This window comes from Eutrigla gurnardus, assembly GCF_963514095.1.
Source record: "Eutrigla gurnardus genome assembly, chromosome: 23".
NCBI classification, from domain to species: Eukaryota; Metazoa; Chordata; class Actinopteri; order Perciformes; family Triglidae; genus Eutrigla; species Eutrigla gurnardus.
In genome coordinates this window covers 2,538,565-2,558,564 of record NC_139934.1, presented here as the reverse complement: position 1 = coordinate 2,558,564, position 20,000 = coordinate 2,538,565, and the positions used below count along the sequence as shown (strand labels likewise).

Here is a 20,000-nt window from a genome sequence, read left to right as displayed (position 1 = left end):
TTTGTTTGACCAATCCTTTCACTCCTTGTCTTATTATAACTCGTAACTTAAAGAACCATCGCTATGCTACGTCACTAGCTCTTCCTGAATGCATGAAAAACTTTCGTATCCGTAGTTTGTAGAAACAGTTTCCCTGGTGAGCGGGTTGAGCATGTGGTCTTGGTGGAGGTCTACATATCTGCTGTGTACCCCCCCAGACCCCTACGCCATCGTGTCCTTCCTCCACCAGTCCCAGAAGACAGTGACGGTGCGGAACACCCTGAACCCCACCTGGGACCAGACGCTCATCTTCTACGAGGTGGAGGTCTTCGGAGACCCTGAGGCCACGGCGGCCACGCCTCCCAACGTGGTGGTGGAGCTCTATGATCAGGACACATATGTGAGTCCCCCCCTGGTGGCCAGCAGAGAGAAGTAGGACCATTTTCTCATAGACTTCTATACAACCAGAGAGGAGTCGCCCCCTGGTGGCCAGCAGAGAGAAGTAGGACCATTTTCTCATAGACTTCTATACAACCAGAGAGGAGTCGCCCCCTGGTGGCCAGCAGAGAGAAGTAGGACCATTTTCTCATAGACTTCTATACAACCAGAGAGGAGTCGCCCCCTGGTGGCCAGTAGAGAGGATGCAAAAAGAGACAATATAGACACAAAATGAAAGTTCCTCATAGTTTAATATGAATTTTCTTTGTATAAAAATGTTATATATGTATACATACGTATATGTGTGTGTGTCCAGGGTGCAGATGAGTTCATGGGTCGCTGTGTTTGCCGGCCCTCCCAGACCGCCTCCCCCCAGCTGGCCTGGTTCCCGATCCACAAAGGGGACAAGAGAGCTGGCGAGCTGCTGGCCGCCTTCGAGCTCATACGCAGGGAAAAGGTCAGAGGTCGACGGTCCGCCCACAGCGCCAGCACAGCAATGTGTTGTTTAAGGTGTATTTGTTGTGATTTATTCATACTAATTTATAATTTGCATATCATTTTCTACAGCCGGCGGTTCATCATATTCCGGGTCAGGAGGTCAGTTTATCGTTTTTCCTCTTTTCTCTGATTTATTTCACATTTTCAGCCTTTAAATTCAAAGTGTCTTCTGTCTCACCTCCAGGGAGACATCATGACCTCCATGCACGTCCTGGACGAGGTAATAACCAGCCTGACACTCCATGTCTCCTTGATGCTATTTTACCATTTTTATCCAGTATTGTAAATATGAATTTTCTCTAGAAACCCAAATCTCTGTTTAAATGAAACCTGGTGATAAGACACTTTTAAACCAATCAGAAATGGTGTGAGAAGTGTGAAAATCCTCCTCTTTGCTTCTCTTCATCTCCTCTTCGTCTCCACTTCCTCTCTTCTTCCTCAGTTGATGTTTCCAGGATTCCTCTCCGGAAGTCTTCAGCAGTGGGTACGTACCGGAAACACGAGCTAATTTCCTCATACGTGCACGTCACAGACCTCACATTGCAAGCTGTTCACGTGCACTTTTTCTTTTCATCCTTTAATCATCAAAAACGCCCACAAACCTTTTTTCTTTCTGTTTTGTCGGATTTTTACGGAAGGCCAAAGAGGATATTTTTAAAAAACATATTTCAAATTTAGATTAAAAGTATTAAAAGTATATTGTTGTCATGGTTTCATGATTTTAAACGTACAGTTATTTTTAACACTCATTATTTCTTGTGATCAAAATGATTTCACGATCAGAATTCGATATTCTTCATAAATAATAATAATCGTATTTAACAACTAAATACCAGGGGAAAATCATACTGTTACATAACAAATAAACATGTCCTCTCAGTTGTTTTCTACTAATAACGAGACTTGACTTGTATGTTGTATTTGTGTGTTGTAACGCTAACGTCATGTGACACGTCAACTCTAAACACTAACTTATTTAAGCTGCCATCTTTTTATCCCGTGTCTCCTATCGATGACTCACCACTGTCCTGCGTTCCTATTGGCAGCCGGACGAGGAGGACCTCCCGCCCCCGCCCCCTCAGAGGGAACCCAACGTCTTCGTGGTTCCTCAGGGAATCAAACCCGTTCTGCAGAGAACCGCCATCGAGGTACCGCTAGCTTCAGCCGCTGTGTGTGTTGTTGTTTTCCTTGGAAGAGTCTCGTGTACGATCTGAACGATCTCAGAGGGATAGTTCGACGTTATGTGGTCGACCCTTATTTGCTTTCTTACCGAGTGAAGTCTGTCGATTCAATACGAAGCTTCAGCCCACAGATGGTTAGCTTAGCTTAGCTTAGCATAAATAGGCTAGCTTGGCTAACTATTGTCAGTTACAGATGCACAATAAATCATTTTCTCAATTACTTGTTTGATCCTGTAAATTGTCGTGCAAGTAGTGCAACATAATTTCCCTCAGGGGGTAGAGCGGGTCCTGTTTTGACTTCAAGGTCGGGGGTTCGATCCCCAGATCCGCATGTGGAAGTGCCTTCAAGCAAGACGTCAAGTTTCTCCCGACTAAATGCTTAGGATGTGTTTTTAAAAAGAGCATTAAGATCATTGAGTCGACTTTGAGGTATTAAACACCGTCCACCCCCCCCCCCAGATCTTAGCGTGGGGCCTCCGCAACCTGAAGAGCTTCCAGCTGGCCAGCATCACCTCGCCGAGCCTGCAGGTGGAGTGCGGCGGCGTCGTGGTCCAGAGCTGTGTCATCCGCAACATGAAGAAGAAGCCCAACTTCGACGTGAACACGCTCGTCCTCGACGTGGTGAGAAAACGCCGCCATGATGTCATCAGGCTTCGTGGTTTGTGTCAGTCTGCTGTTAGCGTGGAAGGAGTTCTATTAACGCTGACTCGGTGCTTTTAACGTTCCTGCAGAACAAAGGTCACGTGATGCACAAAAGCGATATAATAATATAAAGATGCTCAACATCATACTTTCTAGTAATATTGGGGTAATTAAATCCCCTTCAGTCAGAGATCATGTGACCATGTGACCATGTGACCATGTGCCGACCTCGCCAAACTTTTCTCTTGATGCATTTTGTCTGTTTTTATTTGACCTCCATGACCAAGTTTGTACGATATGTAGATCCGATTAAATCTTTTTTTTCCGGACGTAAAACAAATAATTAATAATAAAATGATGATCCAGTTTCCGGCATTGGCGGCGTTGGCGGCGTTGGCGGCGTTGGCGGCACTCGCTCAGACCTCTTGCTTGTTGTTCTTCGGCTTGTACTGAACTCGTGTGACTCACGAGAAATAATCGGCTTTTTTCACTCCAGATTGGACCGCAGGAAGCTGCAATTAAAGACGTTTATGTGGCTCCCGAAAGGCTCGCGCTGCGGTGAATCCTTCATGAGGGGAAAGAATAGGTCAAAACTTTACTCATGCAAAGTCAAAAACACCAAACCCAAGAAGACCAGCTGCTTCCCTCTGTTGTCTTTACACAAGCAGACGACAAAGCAAATAAACAACTGAGATGATGTTCGGCCGCTGCGGTCGTTTTGATGCTGAAACATCAGAGTCTCGGTTTGACACCACCATTGAAGTGGGAATCAGTTATTGTGGGTCGGCCCTCAGCGAAGTCGTCAATAAGTGATCGGTGTTGATGAAGAGCTCCGCGGGGGTTTCTCATAAATGTTGTCCTTTTAAAGTGCTAATTTACATTCTCCCAATTCCTCTTTCAGTCCCTCCAAGAGACTTTCTATAAACGGAACCATGTGAGACGCTGAGACGATAAATATCCCACAGCTTCAATCTTCTAGAATGCAGTTTGTTTCATAAGATTATTTATTTATTTATGGTAACATTTTAATATGAAAACACTTTTTTATTATTTATTATTTAGTCACAGTCACAAAACAAGAATTTACAAAACAAGAGAACAAAATAGACGTATTTACAACAAAAGTATTTGCAACTAATCCTTTTCATGTTTTTCTGTTTCTACAATATGAAAAAACTTTAGATAACAAATGCAGCGAAGTAAAAAGTATCAATTAAAGTATAAGTACCTTACAAGTGTTCAGTACTTATGTAAATGTACTCAGTTACTGTTTTAGGGAACAATTTTATAACATTGTATCCATTGACACCTTCAGGCTCTATCAACAGAGCAGGGAGATGCTCCGATAACAACACACACAGAGGGAGAGTGACTTCAGACACGATATCTTTAAATACCTCAGAAATATAAAATATATATAATATCTTAACGCTCTCAATATCAAATAGAATACTTTCAAATATTTTTATGGGCAATAATATAATTTATTTTACATTTTCACAAAAAAAAGATGTCTAATTTCTACTTACAAAGTTTAACATCGCACTTTATAGCTTCAAAAAAGTACGATGTCTTTTTTGATGGTCTCTCCTTTATATAGTCTATTATAAGCTATAAATAAAAGGTTCTACCCTTTCTGAATATATTTCCACTGAATTGATCTGGACGCCATGACTTTAACCTCACTGTTTTCTTATAAAAACCTTTAACAGAAATATGGAAATATTCACAGGTTTTTCCTTCCGACGGCTCCAGAGCGGAGAGTTTAACGTTAACAATATTAAGGTCTGAAGTTGATCACGCTGTTTTATTATGACAGCTTTAATTGGGTGGAAATAGTCACATATTTTCCCCTTAGATACGTAGCCTCGCGTTAACAGGATTACGGTCCTGCGTTGACGCCGCGGTTCCCTGAAGTTCCCTGAAGTTCCCTGAACCGGGTCCAAGTTGTTCATGTTCTCAACATTCAGACCTTAAGTTGACTGTGTAAGTGTTCCGGACAGAGTTTCCTTGGATTCACGTCTTTGAAGATCTGAACCGCCTCATGTCGTCTCCGAGCGTTGAGCATCATGAGTCGTCCTTTTAAAGCCGAGAGGTCAAACACATGTTTCTTTTTTTCCTCCAGTCGACCCAATGAGGTCAAACATTCCCCTCCTAAAGGAAAATTATACATGGAACTGGTTGTGTAGTATTTCTGGTGGATTTGTGCCCCAGAATAATAATAATATCAATAATAATAATAATAATAATAATAATAATAATGGTGATAACAATAATAATAAAAATAATAATGATAATAATAATTAAAAATGCAAGCAGTGTTGTGATGGGCCCTCGCTCACATGCGGTCGTGGAGTGCCTGCGGTGTCGCAGCCGCCTACCTGTGCTGCGATCACATGATCCTCCCGTTGGAGATATTCATGTTTGGCGACCTTCTGCAGTTTCAGTCGGTCACGTTGTCGTTTCCGATAAATCCCGCTTTTTCACGTAAACATTCATTTAACATCGTAAACTGAGATCCGAGATGCTGATTGAAGATCAAACCCGACCACGATGGGTTCTGTCGTTTACGTCCTTTTAACGTGGGCGGGGCCAGCTTAGGTGTAACGGTGCCCCTGATTGGACCGCCGGCGAGGCGTGACCAATCAGCTTCAGACAGTTGGCGGCCACAGCCAATCAGCATCAGGCGTGCAGGTGGCATGGCCAATTAGAGCAAGGCGTAGGTCAGAGGATGTTTCTCCCTGTAACCCCCTCCTCCTCCCCCCCCTCCTCCCCCCCCCCTCCCTCTCGGCAGAGACTCCCCTGCGAGGAGCTCTACATGCCGCCCATCGTCATCAAGGTCATCGACAACCGGCAGTTCGGCAGGAAGCCGGTGGTCGGCCAGTGCAGCATCCACCAGCTGGAGGAGTACCGCTGCATCCCGGAGGAGGAGGAGGAGGTGGCCGAGGAGGACGAGGAGGAGCAGTGGAGGCGTGAGTCTCTCAGACATGATGAAGATGATAATCAGAGTTTTTTTTATTAAAAACGTTCTGTTTCTGCCGTGTGTTTGCAGGCGAGACGCCTCAGTTCACGACCGGCGAGGTTTTCATCGACATCGATGACGAGGAGCCGCTCGTCCCTGATCAGGTGACTCACGCCGGCGGCTTCCTTGTATCTGCTGCCTGAAAGACAAGGTTCAGGGCCAGAAACACTAAACTGTCTTATCTAATCTGTAAACGGCAGCTGATCAACAGCTGATAATCAATAATCGATAATCGATAATCGATAGATGCCGTCACATCGATGGAACAGAAACAGAAACCGAACCGATCGCTTTAATACTCGACGGTCCGGAGACTTTCCTAACGCACGTACGAGTGTGTGTGTGTGTGTGTGTGTGTGTGTTCAGTGGTACCGGCAGCATAAATAAACATGTTCTGACATGATGACATGGCAACCGTCTCTGTGGTCGGTGGTTACCGTGGCGACCACGAGACCATGCGCTCGTCACCAATCATTAACATCCCCCCCCCCCCCCCCGTTTCATTTTTCCTCCGACTTTAAGACGTTTACTTTTCTCTCCTCCTCGCTTTCCTTCTTTATTTCACAGAAACGTGGAAACTATTTTCCAGTCGAGCTAATTCCCCGTTCACATTTCTCTAATTTCACACACACACACACACACACACACACACACACACACACACACACACACACACACACACACACACATTCATGAGGACACACAAGTGTATTTTAAAAAAAAGAAAAAAATGGACCTCCAATACTTCGTTTGAAAGAAATAAAAACATAGCAGAGAGGGGGGCAATATTCAGAGAAAAAAGGTCAAATTTGCGAGTTTATTACGATGCTAACAACTAGCATCTTTGCTAGCTAACCCATGAACGTACGTATTTATGTTTTCTAACGTGTGTCAACGCCTAGTTAAGGTCCTTAGGGTGAAGATGTTGATGCTTGTTGTTGCTTTTATTCATATGAGGACAAATTGTCGACTTATGTGTTTATTGATCGGGGCGGTTGGGCTAAGATGCCAGCAGCAACTTCCACATGTAGTAGCGGAACAAAGCAACTTGTTTACGTCGTCTTTGACAACAAATGATCACAGGGTAATAAATCTATATCACATACAACATTATTATTATTTGCGACCTTTCGAGGTGCTTTTTCTAAACGTAAACGTAGTTTTTAGTATGACATCATTGTTTATAATTAAAGCTGTTTTGATGTTTTTTTATTTAACTTGCTGCGTTTTCTCAGAAATCAAATAAGTGATTTTTCCATCACAACTTTTTTTTGCGTGACGGAAAGATCGTCGACCAACTCTAAACATCTGTAAACACACACACACACACACACACACACACACACACAAACACTACCGCAGCCTATTAAATGGTCTCTTTGTCTATTAGTGAAGAGAGGATTGTATAGAATCAGGGAACGACATGTTTGGTCCTATTGGTTTGGCAAACTCACGAAGGCTTTCATGCACACTGTATAAACACACACACACACACACACACAGACCACAGCCGTCCTCGTGTAATCACCATTAAGGACGAAGGGAGCTGGAGAAGCCGAGGAATGCCTCATCAAACCGACCGTCGTCCCCGAAGTCCATAAAAAAACAAAGAACATAAAAATACCAACTAATTATTCTGTTTACAATGTTGTTGTTGCTTCTTTACGCTAAAAATAGCAAAGATGCCCTCATCTCCTCCTCTCCTCCTCTTCCTCCCTTTCCTTCCTCCTCCCTCATCTCCTTGTCTCCTCCTCCCTCGTCTCCTCCTCTTCCTCCCTTTCCTTCCTCCTCCCTCGTCTCCTCCTCCTCTCCCATCATCCTTTCACCCTCTTTGTCTCTCCTCACCTTGTCACATCTCCTTTCCTCTCCTCCTCCCTCCTCTCCACTCCCTCACCTCAATCTCCCTTCCTTGTCTCCTTATCCTGACACATCTGTTCCCCCTCCTCCTCTTTCCTCTCCTCCTTTTCTTCTCCCGTCTCCTTATATATTTACTTTCTTTACTCTCATCTCTTCAAATCCTTCTCTCCTCTTCCTCGTCTCCTCCTCCTCCTCCTCTCAGTGAAGTCTTCCTCCTGGTGATCACTGAAGGGGAAAATCTGACCCTCGAACATATACAACACAGACCCTGTGGTTTCTGTGTGTGTGTTACAGTGTGTGTGTGTGTGTGTGTGTGTGTGTGTGTGTGTTACAGTGTGTGTGTGTGTGTGTGTGTGTGTGTGTGTTAGAGTGTGTGTTACAGTGTGTGTGTGTGTTAGATTGTGTGTTACAGTGTGTGTGTGTTAGAGTGTGTATAAACAAACACATGGAGTCTGGTCCTTGTTAGTTGTCTCCTGTCTTATTATCCCCCCAAGACCACGCTGGAACCCCTCCATCTTTATTCATCTCCTGCCTCGCTTCCTCATCTCCTCACTTCCTTCCTCGTCTCCTCCCTCGCTTCCTCATCTCCTCACTTCCTTCCTCGTCTCCTCCCTCGCTTCCTCGTCTCCTCCCTTCCTCATCTCCTCCTTCCTCGTTTCCTCCCTTCCTTCCTCGTCTCCTCCCTCACTTCCTTGTCTCCTCCCTCCCTTTCTCGTCTCCTCCCTTCCTCATCTCCTCCCTTCCTTCCTCATCTCCTTCCTTCCTCATCTCCTCCCTTCCTTCCTCATCTCCTTCCTTCCTCATCTCCCCTTCCTTCCTCATCTCCTCCCTTCCTTCCTCATCTCCTCCCTTCCTTCCTCATCCCCATCAGAAATACTTCGTACAAACGTATCTCCGTTAATGCTAACTGAACCGTTCGTGTTTTCTTTTCTTTTCCACAAACCTGCCGATCGTAACGTGACGTTTGTCGCTGGATGTAAATGTTATTAAGGTTATTTTCTCAGAACCGCCAAAAAGGGGGCGGGACTTTAAACGAGAGAACCAATGGAACGCTTGATACGTCTATACCTTCCACATCTGAGGGTTTGGGTTTAATTGTAACTATTCTAACGTTGGTCACATGTCGAGGTTGGTGTCTGATGTCATTGTCTCCTCGCCCTTCCTGTCTTCGTCTTTCTCCATGACCTCATGTAAACACGTTGTCTCTCTAATCTGGGCATCATCGTCACCGCCGCCATCGTCACCATCGCCATCGTCACCGCCGCCTCCCGGGGAAACCACATGTTTGATTTAAGTTGTCTTTCCCTCATAAAACGTGTTTGTGATTAACGGCTGCTGTTTGAGTCACTAAAGTCTCACGTAGCTTCATGAACTTTCATTTCTCTCTTGTTGTGATGCTAATATTGTGGCTAACGCTAACCAGCTAACGTGTGTGTGTCTTGTAGCCGGCTGATGGATCCGGTTCAGCGATCATTAACCTTTCGACCTCTAGCTGCAGCCTCCATGTGGGTAACAAACTCATCTGCTTGTGTTTGATCCGCTGACTTCCATCAAATATTCCGATTCTCTTCATGATCAATAACCTCAGTTTTCTGACACATTGGCAACGTAAATACACCTTACTATTCTGAGATCTATATCATGATTATATATGGACATAAACGGAAATTAAACAAGTAGTCGATGTGATTTGTGGCGACTCTAAAACCTGCAGAAAATGGTTTTCATGCACTTACATTTATTAAAATCAAATCTAATGTATTTTTAAAGGATTGGATTTAAGACACCCCCAAAAAGTCTATATCACTTTAAATTATGTATTATTTATGCTGTATTTATCATATTTTAGTGGTTATTTACGCTCTCTTTGAAGCCAATTTGATAAAACAACAATAATGATATTTTAAAAAGTAAAAAAAAATTGTAACTATAAAATTATTTGTGTTATATTAAAGTGATGTTGATTTTTTTTAGGTGTCTTTGCTCATAGAACCACAGTTCAAAATATCTGAACTGTTCCTTTAAGGAAACGACCGATTATCAACTTAGAAAAATAAATACGAAAATCAGCAAAAAATAAATACGAAAATCAGCAAAAGTCTTACGTGATGAAGCTCAACACCGACTGATGAAATGAGGGAAGGAATGAGATTTAAAAAAAGAAGAATATTTAACATTTTTTGCTCCTTCGGTCTCTCACACACTTTTCCGGCGAGCGGCGTCGGTTTCAGAAGAAACCCGACTCGGCTCCTTTGTTGCCTTTTATTTATCTACGCCAGGTCCGGTTTGGAGACTGAGTCGGACCCGGACCAGACCGCCTCCCCGCCCGACAGTAATTGGGATGTCTTTCTCTCCAAACAAAGACATTTGTTTTATTAAGGGTCAAGATGTTGAAGCGGGTGGAATTAAAGGCTCGGCTTCCCGTCTGGCCGAGGCCAAAGTCAACAGAGCTGCTATAGATCGTCTGAACCGCAGCGCTCCGCAGGCAGAAGACTTAAAGAGAAGTCACAACCACTGGAATCAGGAGGAGGAGAGAGGAGGCGCACTAATATCTCATCACCACAAGAAAAAAGAGTCCTGGCTTCCTGAATCTCGGGGGTCGCCGCCGTGCGTCTGATGATTACCAGATTACGGCAGCGGCGGTGGCGGGTGCGCTCCAGGCCGATCACTCGGATTTGGTTTCAGAGTTGGAAAAGTTTAAGAAAGATCGGCTGTCAGTAGCGTCATGGCTCCTCAGAGCTCAGCCCCCCCGACCCCCGACCCCCCCTCTCTTTGAGATCTAACGGCGCTCCGATGGAAAATGAGCATCGAGCGTTTCGTCTGCAGCCTGATGACGGCGTTCGTCGCGGGACGCGGTTTTCCATCGCTGACATGATTCATACAGAGTTTGTGCCGCCATTAGTCCTCATCAAAAGGGTCGCGGGGTCGTCGCCACAGAACTGTCACCCCGGCTCATAATCTCGCCGTGAACAACGCCGTCGCTTTGATCCATAAATCCTCCCACAACCGGACTAAACACGATCTACGGATCTAGATCAGAGGTCTTCAACGTTTTTCAGACCAAGAACCCCCAAGGCCTATAGAGACCCGGTGGAGGGACCCCCAAGGCCTATTGAGACCCGGTGGAGGGACCCCCAAGGCCTATAGAGACCTGGTGGAGACCTGTTGAAGATCTCGTAGAAGCGTAGCCTTATATGGTGTTATTGGGGGCGTTACAGTAAATACGCCAGTTCCTAATGTTCACAAACGTGCGCTTATTTACACACTTGTTTTTGTTAAATCTGACGTACAGAAAGCAGATAGATGATAAGAATACCATGTTTTAATACGAAGTTCTTGCTTTATGTTTCCAAGACCAGAAAATTGAGTTACAGGTTTTCTTTTTTAAATCGGTGTAATTCAAATTTTTCAAAGTAAAACTGCTCGTCGCTGGGTGTCTCGAGTGGTAAACCCTCCACGACCCAGCATGCGGCTATCGTTGCTAACGCTACAACCCGGTTCAACTCATTCCAAAAACTAGCCAGCAACCATTTCCTGCGATGTCAGAAGTGCTTTTTTAAAGGAGAAGTGGAAAAAGTCTTTCAAAGAGGGCGAACAGGAGGAAGACGGAGTCACGACTGGGCAACGTCAATCAGCGATAGCTAAGCAGACATTTATTTATGTGAACATGCCACTGATTCTTACTTGAGGTTTTGGTGCTTTTGCCTCGAAGAACCACAGCAGAGGGAAACACAAACAGGCCTGCTGCAACATCCAGCCTCCCCCACAGTGCTTTTATTTTGAAAATCAGGGCAGGTTGTTTGCTAAAATTACACTGGGAACGAGCTAACCTTAAATAGCTGATTTCACCATATTTCCATGCTAACATTGGTGAGTAGGTAACATTAGCAAGCTAACTTTGTTTTAATTAGCTAACGTTAGCTAGCCTGTCTGCTAAAAGCTTTTTAAACCAACTTTATTTAACAATTCCACGTAGCAGCAGATCAGACATGTACTCAACATACAGTCTTGATATTTCCTTCTTCTAGCTTCGGGGTTTCGCTGGTGTGACCTCTGACCTCGTCCACATGCAGTGGGGGGGGTTCCCTTCCCAGAGCAGCCGGAGCTCTGATGTAAACCCAGACTCTGCTCTGCTGGCCGACTCCTTCTTGGCAGTGCCAGTCCTGGTTTGGTTAGCCTGGCTTTCCCTGCAGGCGTAATGATAGGCTGCAGACCGCACCGACACCCTGGACCGACCGCCGCCGCGTTACCGTGTGTGTGTGTGTGTGTGTGTTCGATCTGAATACCCGTCTCGGTCTGGAGGCGCGCTCTCCCCCGACGGCCTTAATCTGTCTGAGTCGTGGACTCGATTGAACACACCTTGACACACGGCGGCGACGGCAGGCACACACACACACACACACACACACTTTCTGGCGCCTCTGTCATCAATGCTTGGCAGCGTCTGCACACGGAGGGCACATTAACACACACCAGACACTTCACGCCTCAGACGCTCCGCGAGTGTGTGTGTGTGTGTGTGTGTGTGTCCTCCTGCCATGCTGCCACTTTGGAAAAACGAGGAACTCCACTGTTCCCCCCCGTCCTCGGTGTGTGTCTGTGGGAAGTAGGAGAAAGGGGATTCCACAGCAGCCCGGTGCCATAAGAGCACTTTTGTTCTGCAGCTCATGCCTACACACACACACACACACACACACACACACAAAGGAAAAAGTGGTGCATGCGTCATGAGTGTGTTTTAAGCTTGGAGTGTTCCTCGGAGGGTTGAAGGTTGCAGGGCGGCGACTCAAGTGTGTGTGTGTGTGACGGGGGTAGGGGCCGGTAGTTTGATCCGTCCCCTTGGTATTCCCCCCATCTTTGTAGTCGTTGTTTCCTCGTTGCGTCAGGGCCAAACGGGCTGCCGTCAACACACACACACACACACACTCAGACAGACAGTTTCTTATTTCTGTGAGAAAATACTGAAAATCGGAGGTTTTTAAATGGAGCGCTCGGCGTTGCCAACGTGAACAGACTTTAAGTGAACTTGATGGATGAAGCAGCTTCATACTTGATAAAAACACATAACAGGGTTTCACTCTAAGATGTTATAATACCCCCCCCAAAAAATAAAAAGTCATATCATATAAATCAAAACAACTCGAATCCAAACCACAAAAAACCATCAGTCAACATTTCAAAACATTATTCTCCAAAAAACAGAACGACATTGTGAGCCGGCGATGACTCATCGCTGTAATAGTAAGACTTTAACAACCTTTTCTTTCATGCCAGCAGTCGTTTGGTAATAAGGGGGGGTTATCCCTTCTTCTCTTTTTCTTTAAATGCTATACGTTACATTCTGGAATGAAACCCCTTTCATGCCTAATGACAATAAGTGTGGTGAAAAGCTCCTTAAATGGTGTTTAATCCTGTTGTCTGAATCTGTCTTTTAACGCCGACGCTAGACCAACCGATGGGTAAGTTCGTTATACCTTTTAATGTGCATGTGATCCGTCTTTCTGCCAGGATATGTCTTTATTTCATATACGTGTGTCAAAATCCACGTGCGTAAATATGCCGATGACACCGATGACTTCACCTCGGATAAAAAATTAAAAAAACTAAGCCATTCATTGGATGCTGGACTTGTTTGGGTCTTGACCCGGGGACCTCTAGTCTGGACTCGATCCGCATCGAGTCCCAGTCCCAGTTCGAAGTCACATCAACCAGACCGGTTGAAGTCAGAGCTTCCTCTCGGTGACGTCCAACGACCAACATCACGATCGCCCAGAGGCAACGAGGCGGCCTCATTTGGACACGGTCAATCCGATGGATTTCATTAATCCGATCTGCCCCAGTTCATTAAAGATATAAGTTTGATATTTACGTGTCACAGAAAAGCAGCAGGTTTCTTTTCTTTCACACATAAATCCCCACGACGTGTTACTCCTGATGTCCACGTCGGTTTCGCCTGCTCCCGGCCCGACGTTGCCCCCGTTTCCATTGCCTCAGAACGCCCATATACCGTGACCTTAACGCCACCAGAGGCAATTTTTTACACATGTTGACGTGACTTGGCTAAGTCCACGTTGCCATGCGATCATTGGAAAAAAGTCATGAGTAGCCGGTTTATTCCTCGAGTCCGGCAGTGCGGAGGACTGTTGGTGTGTTTTAGAGGGTCGGAGGTCATCATAGGGATTGAGATAATTAAGCAAACCAATGACGAGGGGTCGTTCCAGTAGGGGGGGCATGAACTTTGAGGCAATTAGTATGAAAATAAAGAGTTTACTTCAGTGCAAACATAAAAAAAAAAACACATTTGAGGTTTTTTTTTTTAGAACATTACATTTGTGTTAATTTCATCATCGTCTCTTTGACGCTCCGTTAGGATCAGTGTGCCGACCTCTGACCTCCGATCATGTGACCAACAGGGGGAGGAGTTCATGGACTGGTGGAGTAAGTTCTACGCCTCGACGGGAGAGAAGAACAAGTACGGGACTTACCTGGAGCAAGGTTACGACACGCTGAAGGTAAGAGGCTGGACACCTGGGGGGGGGGAGGGGCTTGTTCTGTATGAAGGAAAACTAACGTACGAAGTCCGTGTCGTGTTTTAGATCATAGTGGTGTCGGTTGATGGTAAATAACCAGGTGTAGTTTGATAATCTGTGTTTATCAGGTAAAACACCAAATATGTGCTGGTCGTTCCCATCGACCGTATGTAAGAAGTGGACATCGTCATGGTGACATCAACCGTTGCCTTGCTGCCAGTTCCCTCCATCGGTCCCATCCTCCCCCTCTCTTCTCATGCCCCCCCACCGTCCTCGTAGTCCAGTTCTGTGACATTCCGACCATTGTCCGATGACTCATCCGTGTCAAAGTTTCAGGGGGAAAAAAACGGCGTTCTCGGATGTCGGCGAAGGATCACGTCAGCCGGCGTCTGACTTCAGTCCTTCGGCGTCGGCCACGGTTCACCCGCCGTCCCCGGAGCCCCCTCAGCTCCCGTCAACCCTTTACCCCGGTTCTCTCGGCCCTGGACGCCGACCTTTTCCTTCCCGCCGGGACTCTGAGCCCACGTCAGTCTTCTTGTCCGATGCCCAAACAAATGACTAATGATGTCAGAATTTCTTCTTTTTTTATGGCTTTTAAATGAGACCTCTAACCTCTCCCTAGAAAGTCGTTTCACATCGGCAGCTTTAACTGTCTTTCTGGTTCTTTTATGTCTGTCACGGAGCTCTGGAGCCGCAACGTTCGTTTTCTGTGTTCCTGCGATGCAACGAGCTGAAGAGTTGTATTTTTAGAACTGAAGGTTTGAGTTGGACTTGTTGGGTCGTTTGTAAAGACAACATGCATCTCCTTGGTGGTCAGCAGGGTCACTGAGCTCCTCCGCAGGCCGACCCCACCTTTACTCTCTTTTTGGAACTTTGGCCGTTGCCATCTTGGTTTTTGGCTGTTGCCATCTTTTGGTTATTGGCCGTTGCCCTCTTACTATTTGGCCATTGCCTTCTTTAGTTTTTGGCCGTTGCCATCTTTGGTTTTTGGCCGTTGCCATCTTCCCCCTCCACTGGCTTCCTGCCCTATTCAGGATTGATGTTAAGATTTTGTTGCTGCTTTTTGTTAAAGGTTTTCGATAAACCAGTGCCACCTTATCATCTAGCAGAACTCTCTAACATCTCTGTACTCCGGTTAGCTCACTGAGGTCGACCAATCAGATGCTCCTGCAGGACTAGACCCAGAAACACTGGTGGACCAGAATACAGCAACATCTAAATAAATAAATTAGCATCTCATGTTGTTTCTGAATGGGAAAGTTTGACTTATCCAGATGAAAACAGCGGTACGACCCGACGGAGAACAATAACAGCTTTCCCAACATTCGGTGACCCTTGAACGCCTTCTTTTCCATTTTTCGAGCAGGCGTGTTTTTTTCTCCCGTCAGGAAGCCGTTAAACGGTTTCAGCCCGCCGATGGAAACACATCGGAGTCGCCCTTTCACTCTTTCAGCGACGTTTCAAAACTTTGCTTGAAAATTCACTTGACAGTTGGATGGAAACTATAGAGGAATGACCAATGAGCCGCTGGTTCCATCGTCTCCTCGCCTCACTCTCCCCCCTCTCCTCCCCCCTCCGCTGTGCCAGTGCCTCCCTTTTTTATTTATTCCCTCCCTCCCTCCTCTCCTCCACCCTCCCGTTGCTCTCTTTTCTCTGCAGCCCCTTCGGTCAGATCTGCTACTGTCGCAGGGAAATGAGCCACTGTTTCCAACCTTTCCAACCTCCTTTACCTTCCTCTCACCCCCGCCACCTCCCTCCTCTTCCTCCCTCAGTCTCTGGGTCGCTCCTGTCAGTCGAGACACACTTTTCCAGCCTCATTACTTTGACCTTCTTCTTCAGAATCCTCACCTTTCCCGCCGTCGCCTCCTTTCCTGTCACCTTCACCGTTTCCATCTCCTCCTCCAGCCAACGCCGCCGCTCACGCTTCACGGTTGCATCACGAGTTTAGGCCGGCGCCGTCGCGGAGGTTGGCCTTGAAAATGAGCAATTATATAAAAATAAATAAAGATAAAACGGTAACATTTTAGAAATTAGAACGTGGTCGCCATGACGACACCCCCTGATTTGTATACAACAGCAGTTTGGAGTCCTGAATGAACATCATGCTGAAGACTTGAAACTAGAGATTGAGACCATAAACTCATGTTTACAATGTTTACTGAGATAATACATCAAGAGAGAAGTAGGACCATTTTCTCATAGACTTCTATACAACCAGAGAGGAGTCGCCCCCTGGTGGCCAGCAGAGAGAAGTAGGACCATTTTCTCATAGACTTCTATACAACCAGAGAGGAGTCGCCCCCTGGTGGCCAGCAGAGAGAAGTAGGACCATTTTCTCATAGACTTCTATACAACCAGAGAGGAGTCACCCCCTGGTGGCCAGCAGAGAGGATGCAGCTTTTTAAGGCACTTCAGCGTCGGCTTCAATTTCACTTTGCCTGCCAGAGTTTTTTGCGTCACATCACCTGAAACCCAAATTTTCGTTCCTCCTGCTCGAGTTCACCTCCTCTCTTCCTCCAGTAAACTCTCACTCCCTCCTCATTCTTCCTCACCCATCCTCACCCATGCCTTCCTCCCCCTCTTGACAGTAGAATCCTTTTTTGTTTTTCTTCTCCCCTCACTAAGACGCTGCTGTTCCCATCCTTGTTATGACTCTGTTCACCTCTCGCCTCCCTTTTCACCTCCTCCCCTCCCCACCCCGGTACTGGTGCAGGATCATTGTGTACTCGTTGATGAGCCGGTGTTTCCAGACTCTGTCTCTCATTTGCATCATCCCAACTTTCTCCGAGGTTGCTGTCACGTCTCCGACCTCCTCAACCTCCGCTTCACCTTTCACCCCAGCGTGATTCTCTTTTCTCTGATTCGTCCACGTCTTTAAAGGTGAACCGTGATGCTGAGTCAGCGGTTTTATATGAAGGAAGTAGAGAAATCTCCATCCTCACATCATGACTGCAAACGGAGGCCCATCCAATGAGATGACGCCTGCTCGTCCCGCTGCAGTCCTGCGAGTGGCCACTGGGGCGCGCAGGCATCAAGACTTTGTGCTAAGCTAATTGCTAACAATGAGAGAGAGACAGAGAGAGGGAGAGAGAGAGAGAGAGAGAGAGACTTCTCAAACACATTTCCCAGAATATGAAACTCTATAAATGTGAGTTTCTATGAAGGATGTATATCTCCCCATCACCCCTCTCTCCCCCCCACCCCCCCTCGTCTCCCCCCCTCCCCCCGTCTCCCCCCCTCCCTTGGTACTGGGTTTGGTGCTCAGCTCGTGAAATGAACCGCTGTTTCCAGACCTCTCTCTAGTTTACATCATTCCCCCTCATCACTCTCTCTTTCTCCCTCTCCTCCCCCCTCTCCTCCCTCCTCCCCTCTCCCCCCTGCTTTTCTAACTCTTTCACCCCATCTCCACCCAAAACCTCGTCAAGCTGACTTCCTGACGTAACGTTACGTAAAAAGCATAAAAGTCGACCCCGGTGTCTTGTTGTTTTTTCCCCAGCAGAAATGACACGGACAGTGGTCTCCTGGGTGAAAGTCCTGTGTTTGTTTCACACCTCAGAGGACTTCCTCACACTTTCAACTCCTTATTAAACCACGCAGCTTTCTATACCAGCCGTTCTACATTCATTTTTCATGGTTTTACGTCTCATTTTAGTCCCTTTGCGCCTCCTTCTGGTCATTTGTTGATTTTGGGTCGTTTTTGCATCTATTTTTAGATGTAAGACATTTGTATTTGGGCGTTTTGTATCTATTGTTATTTATTTAGCATCTTGTTTTGGGTCGTTTGAAGTCATTTTGCATCCATTCTTGTACTTTCACTTCCCTTTGTTGTCGTTTGATCTCAATTTGTATTCGTTTTGCGTCTGTTTTCGGGTCACTTTGGGTCTTTTGTGTTCGTTTTCTGCATGTCTGAGGTCATGTAATGCCTTCCTCCTCCTCCTCCTCCTCCTCCTCAGGTGTACGACCGTGAGTTGGAGAAGGTGGAAGGTTTCGAGGGTCTCTCAGATTTCTGCCAGACGTTCAAGCTGCACCGAGGGAGGAGTCAGGAGGAAGGAGACGATCCGTCGGTAGTCGGAGAGTTCAAGGTGAAGAAGAAATACTCTTTCTGCTTTATTTTTTACCGTCCGGCTGCGACGGTGATCCTTCAACCGTGTGTTTGAACCCTCCTCACCCAGGGCATGTTCAAGATCTACCCGCTGCCGGACGACCTCTCCGCCGCCGCGCCCCCCAGACAGCTCAGGAGGCTTCCCCCCAACGGCGTGGAGGAGTGCTTGGTCCGGGTCTACGTGATCCAGGCTCAGGATCTGCAGCCAAAAGACACCAACGGGAAGGTAGGTTGTTGTTTGATGGTCCGGGTTAATGGGAGACGGGTTGTTGATGGTTCTGCCCCCCTTTGTGTTCTCAGTGTGACCCCTATGTGAAGATCTCTCTGGGGAAGAAGACCATCAGCGACCACGAGAACTACATCCCCTGTACTCTGGACCCGGTCTTCGGAAAGTACGTAAAGGCCCTTTTTGGGGGGTTTGTGTTTCCAGTTAAAACCAGGTGTTCAGATGTTGGTGTAAGGCCGTCATCATTTCAGCTTCAGTGGCCCCTGAAGGTCTTGGGGGCCCCGGAGGAAAACCACCTGTTCTTGGCTCCTCACTCACGATAACGTCTTCACATCTGAGTGTGGATTTGAGCCGGTTGAAAATCAGGCTGCAGGAAGTCCTCGCCCAGCTCTTCCTCCTGCTGTTCCCCTCCAGGCTGTTCGAGCTCAGCTGCTCCCTCCCCCTGGAGAAGGACCTCCGCGTCATGCTGTACGACCACGACATGCTGACCAAAGACGAGAAGATCGGCGAGACCTCCATCGACCTGGAGAACCGCTTCCTGTCCAAATACGGATCCAAGTGTGGCCTCCCGCAGTCCTACTGCACGTGAGTCCACTGACCGCAGGTTCAAATCTCTGTCGCACCCCTTCTCTGTCTCACCCCCTCTCTGTCTGTCTCTCGCCCGGCAGGTCGGGGGTGAACCAGTGGCGAGACCAGCTGACCCCCCGGCAGCTTCTCTACAGAGTCTGTGAGCGCCGAAACCTGCGGAAGCCCGTCTACCAAGACGACGTAGTCCACTTCAGGGGGAACCGCTACACCGCCGCGGACCTCGGTGAGCCGATACAGGATACGTTGATGAGTGTGAAGTGGTCCAGACCCACTTCTCTGGTCTACGATAGTAGCCCACATGAGTCCAGAGACCAGGCCAGACTATGTGGAGGAACCAGAGACTTTCTGTGGTCCCCCAGAGGTCTAGATAGTAGCCCACATGAGTCCAGAGACCAGACTAGACTATGTGGAGGAACCAGAGACTGTCTGTGGTCCAAACAACAAGGTCTCTGCTGTATTTATGTCTAGATGACCTTATATGGAGTGTTGATGGAGCAGCTACAATGTTAGCGTAGCCTAGCACCATCAACCAGACTCCATTCAGAAAACCAGCGTTTTAACAGGAGTTATCTTGTGGTCTTACAGACAGACCTAACAAAGCATGACTCAGCACTTTTTACTGATCATGATGGAGTTATTTCAGCATCCTTTTCATCTGGTTATTGATATTAAATCACAGATTGGAAGTGTTCATAGTGACTCTGCAGGGAGGCAGCGAGTCTGTTTTCTATCGTAACTGTTGACATAGAGGGTCAGGCGCCACACACACACACACACACACACACACACACACACCCTCCACTACATCACCGATTGACTCCATCAGAACTTCCACCATTAAAAAAACGAAAGAAGAGAGTCACGTTAATGAAAATACACACATTTATATCATCCACGTTCACAGCAAATAAATCAGTCTGCACTGAACTCCACACCC

At 46.7% G+C, this 20,000-nt stretch overlaps 1 protein-coding gene across 1 annotated transcript in view; it reads left to right on the top strand.

The window, feature by feature from the left end:
* The window catches only part of dysf (dysferlin, limb girdle muscular dystrophy 2B (autosomal recessive)), a 49,056-nt gene that overhangs the window by 23,011 nt on the left and 6,045 nt on the right, over positions 1-20,000 (top strand). Inside the window, exons 33-48 of the mRNA XM_084003044.1 lie at positions 198-379; positions 734-874; positions 985-1,014; positions 1,100-1,135; positions 1,358-1,399; positions 1,962-2,063; positions 2,556-2,717; positions 5,533-5,710; positions 5,791-5,864; positions 9,063-9,122; positions 14,031-14,129; positions 18,101-18,229; positions 18,320-18,475; positions 18,550-18,641; positions 18,890-19,060; positions 19,144-19,286. Coding sequence (XP_083859170.1) covers positions 198-379; positions 734-874; positions 985-1,014; positions 1,100-1,135; positions 1,358-1,399; positions 1,962-2,063; positions 2,556-2,717; positions 5,533-5,710; positions 5,791-5,864; positions 9,063-9,122; positions 14,031-14,129; positions 18,101-18,229; positions 18,320-18,475; positions 18,550-18,641; positions 18,890-19,060; positions 19,144-19,286 — 1,797 coding nt within the window. The remainder of the gene's footprint in view (positions 1-197; positions 380-733; positions 875-984; positions 1,015-1,099; positions 1,136-1,357; positions 1,400-1,961; positions 2,064-2,555; positions 2,718-5,532; positions 5,711-5,790; positions 5,865-9,062; positions 9,123-14,030; positions 14,130-18,100; positions 18,230-18,319; positions 18,476-18,549; positions 18,642-18,889; positions 19,061-19,143; positions 19,287-20,000) is intronic.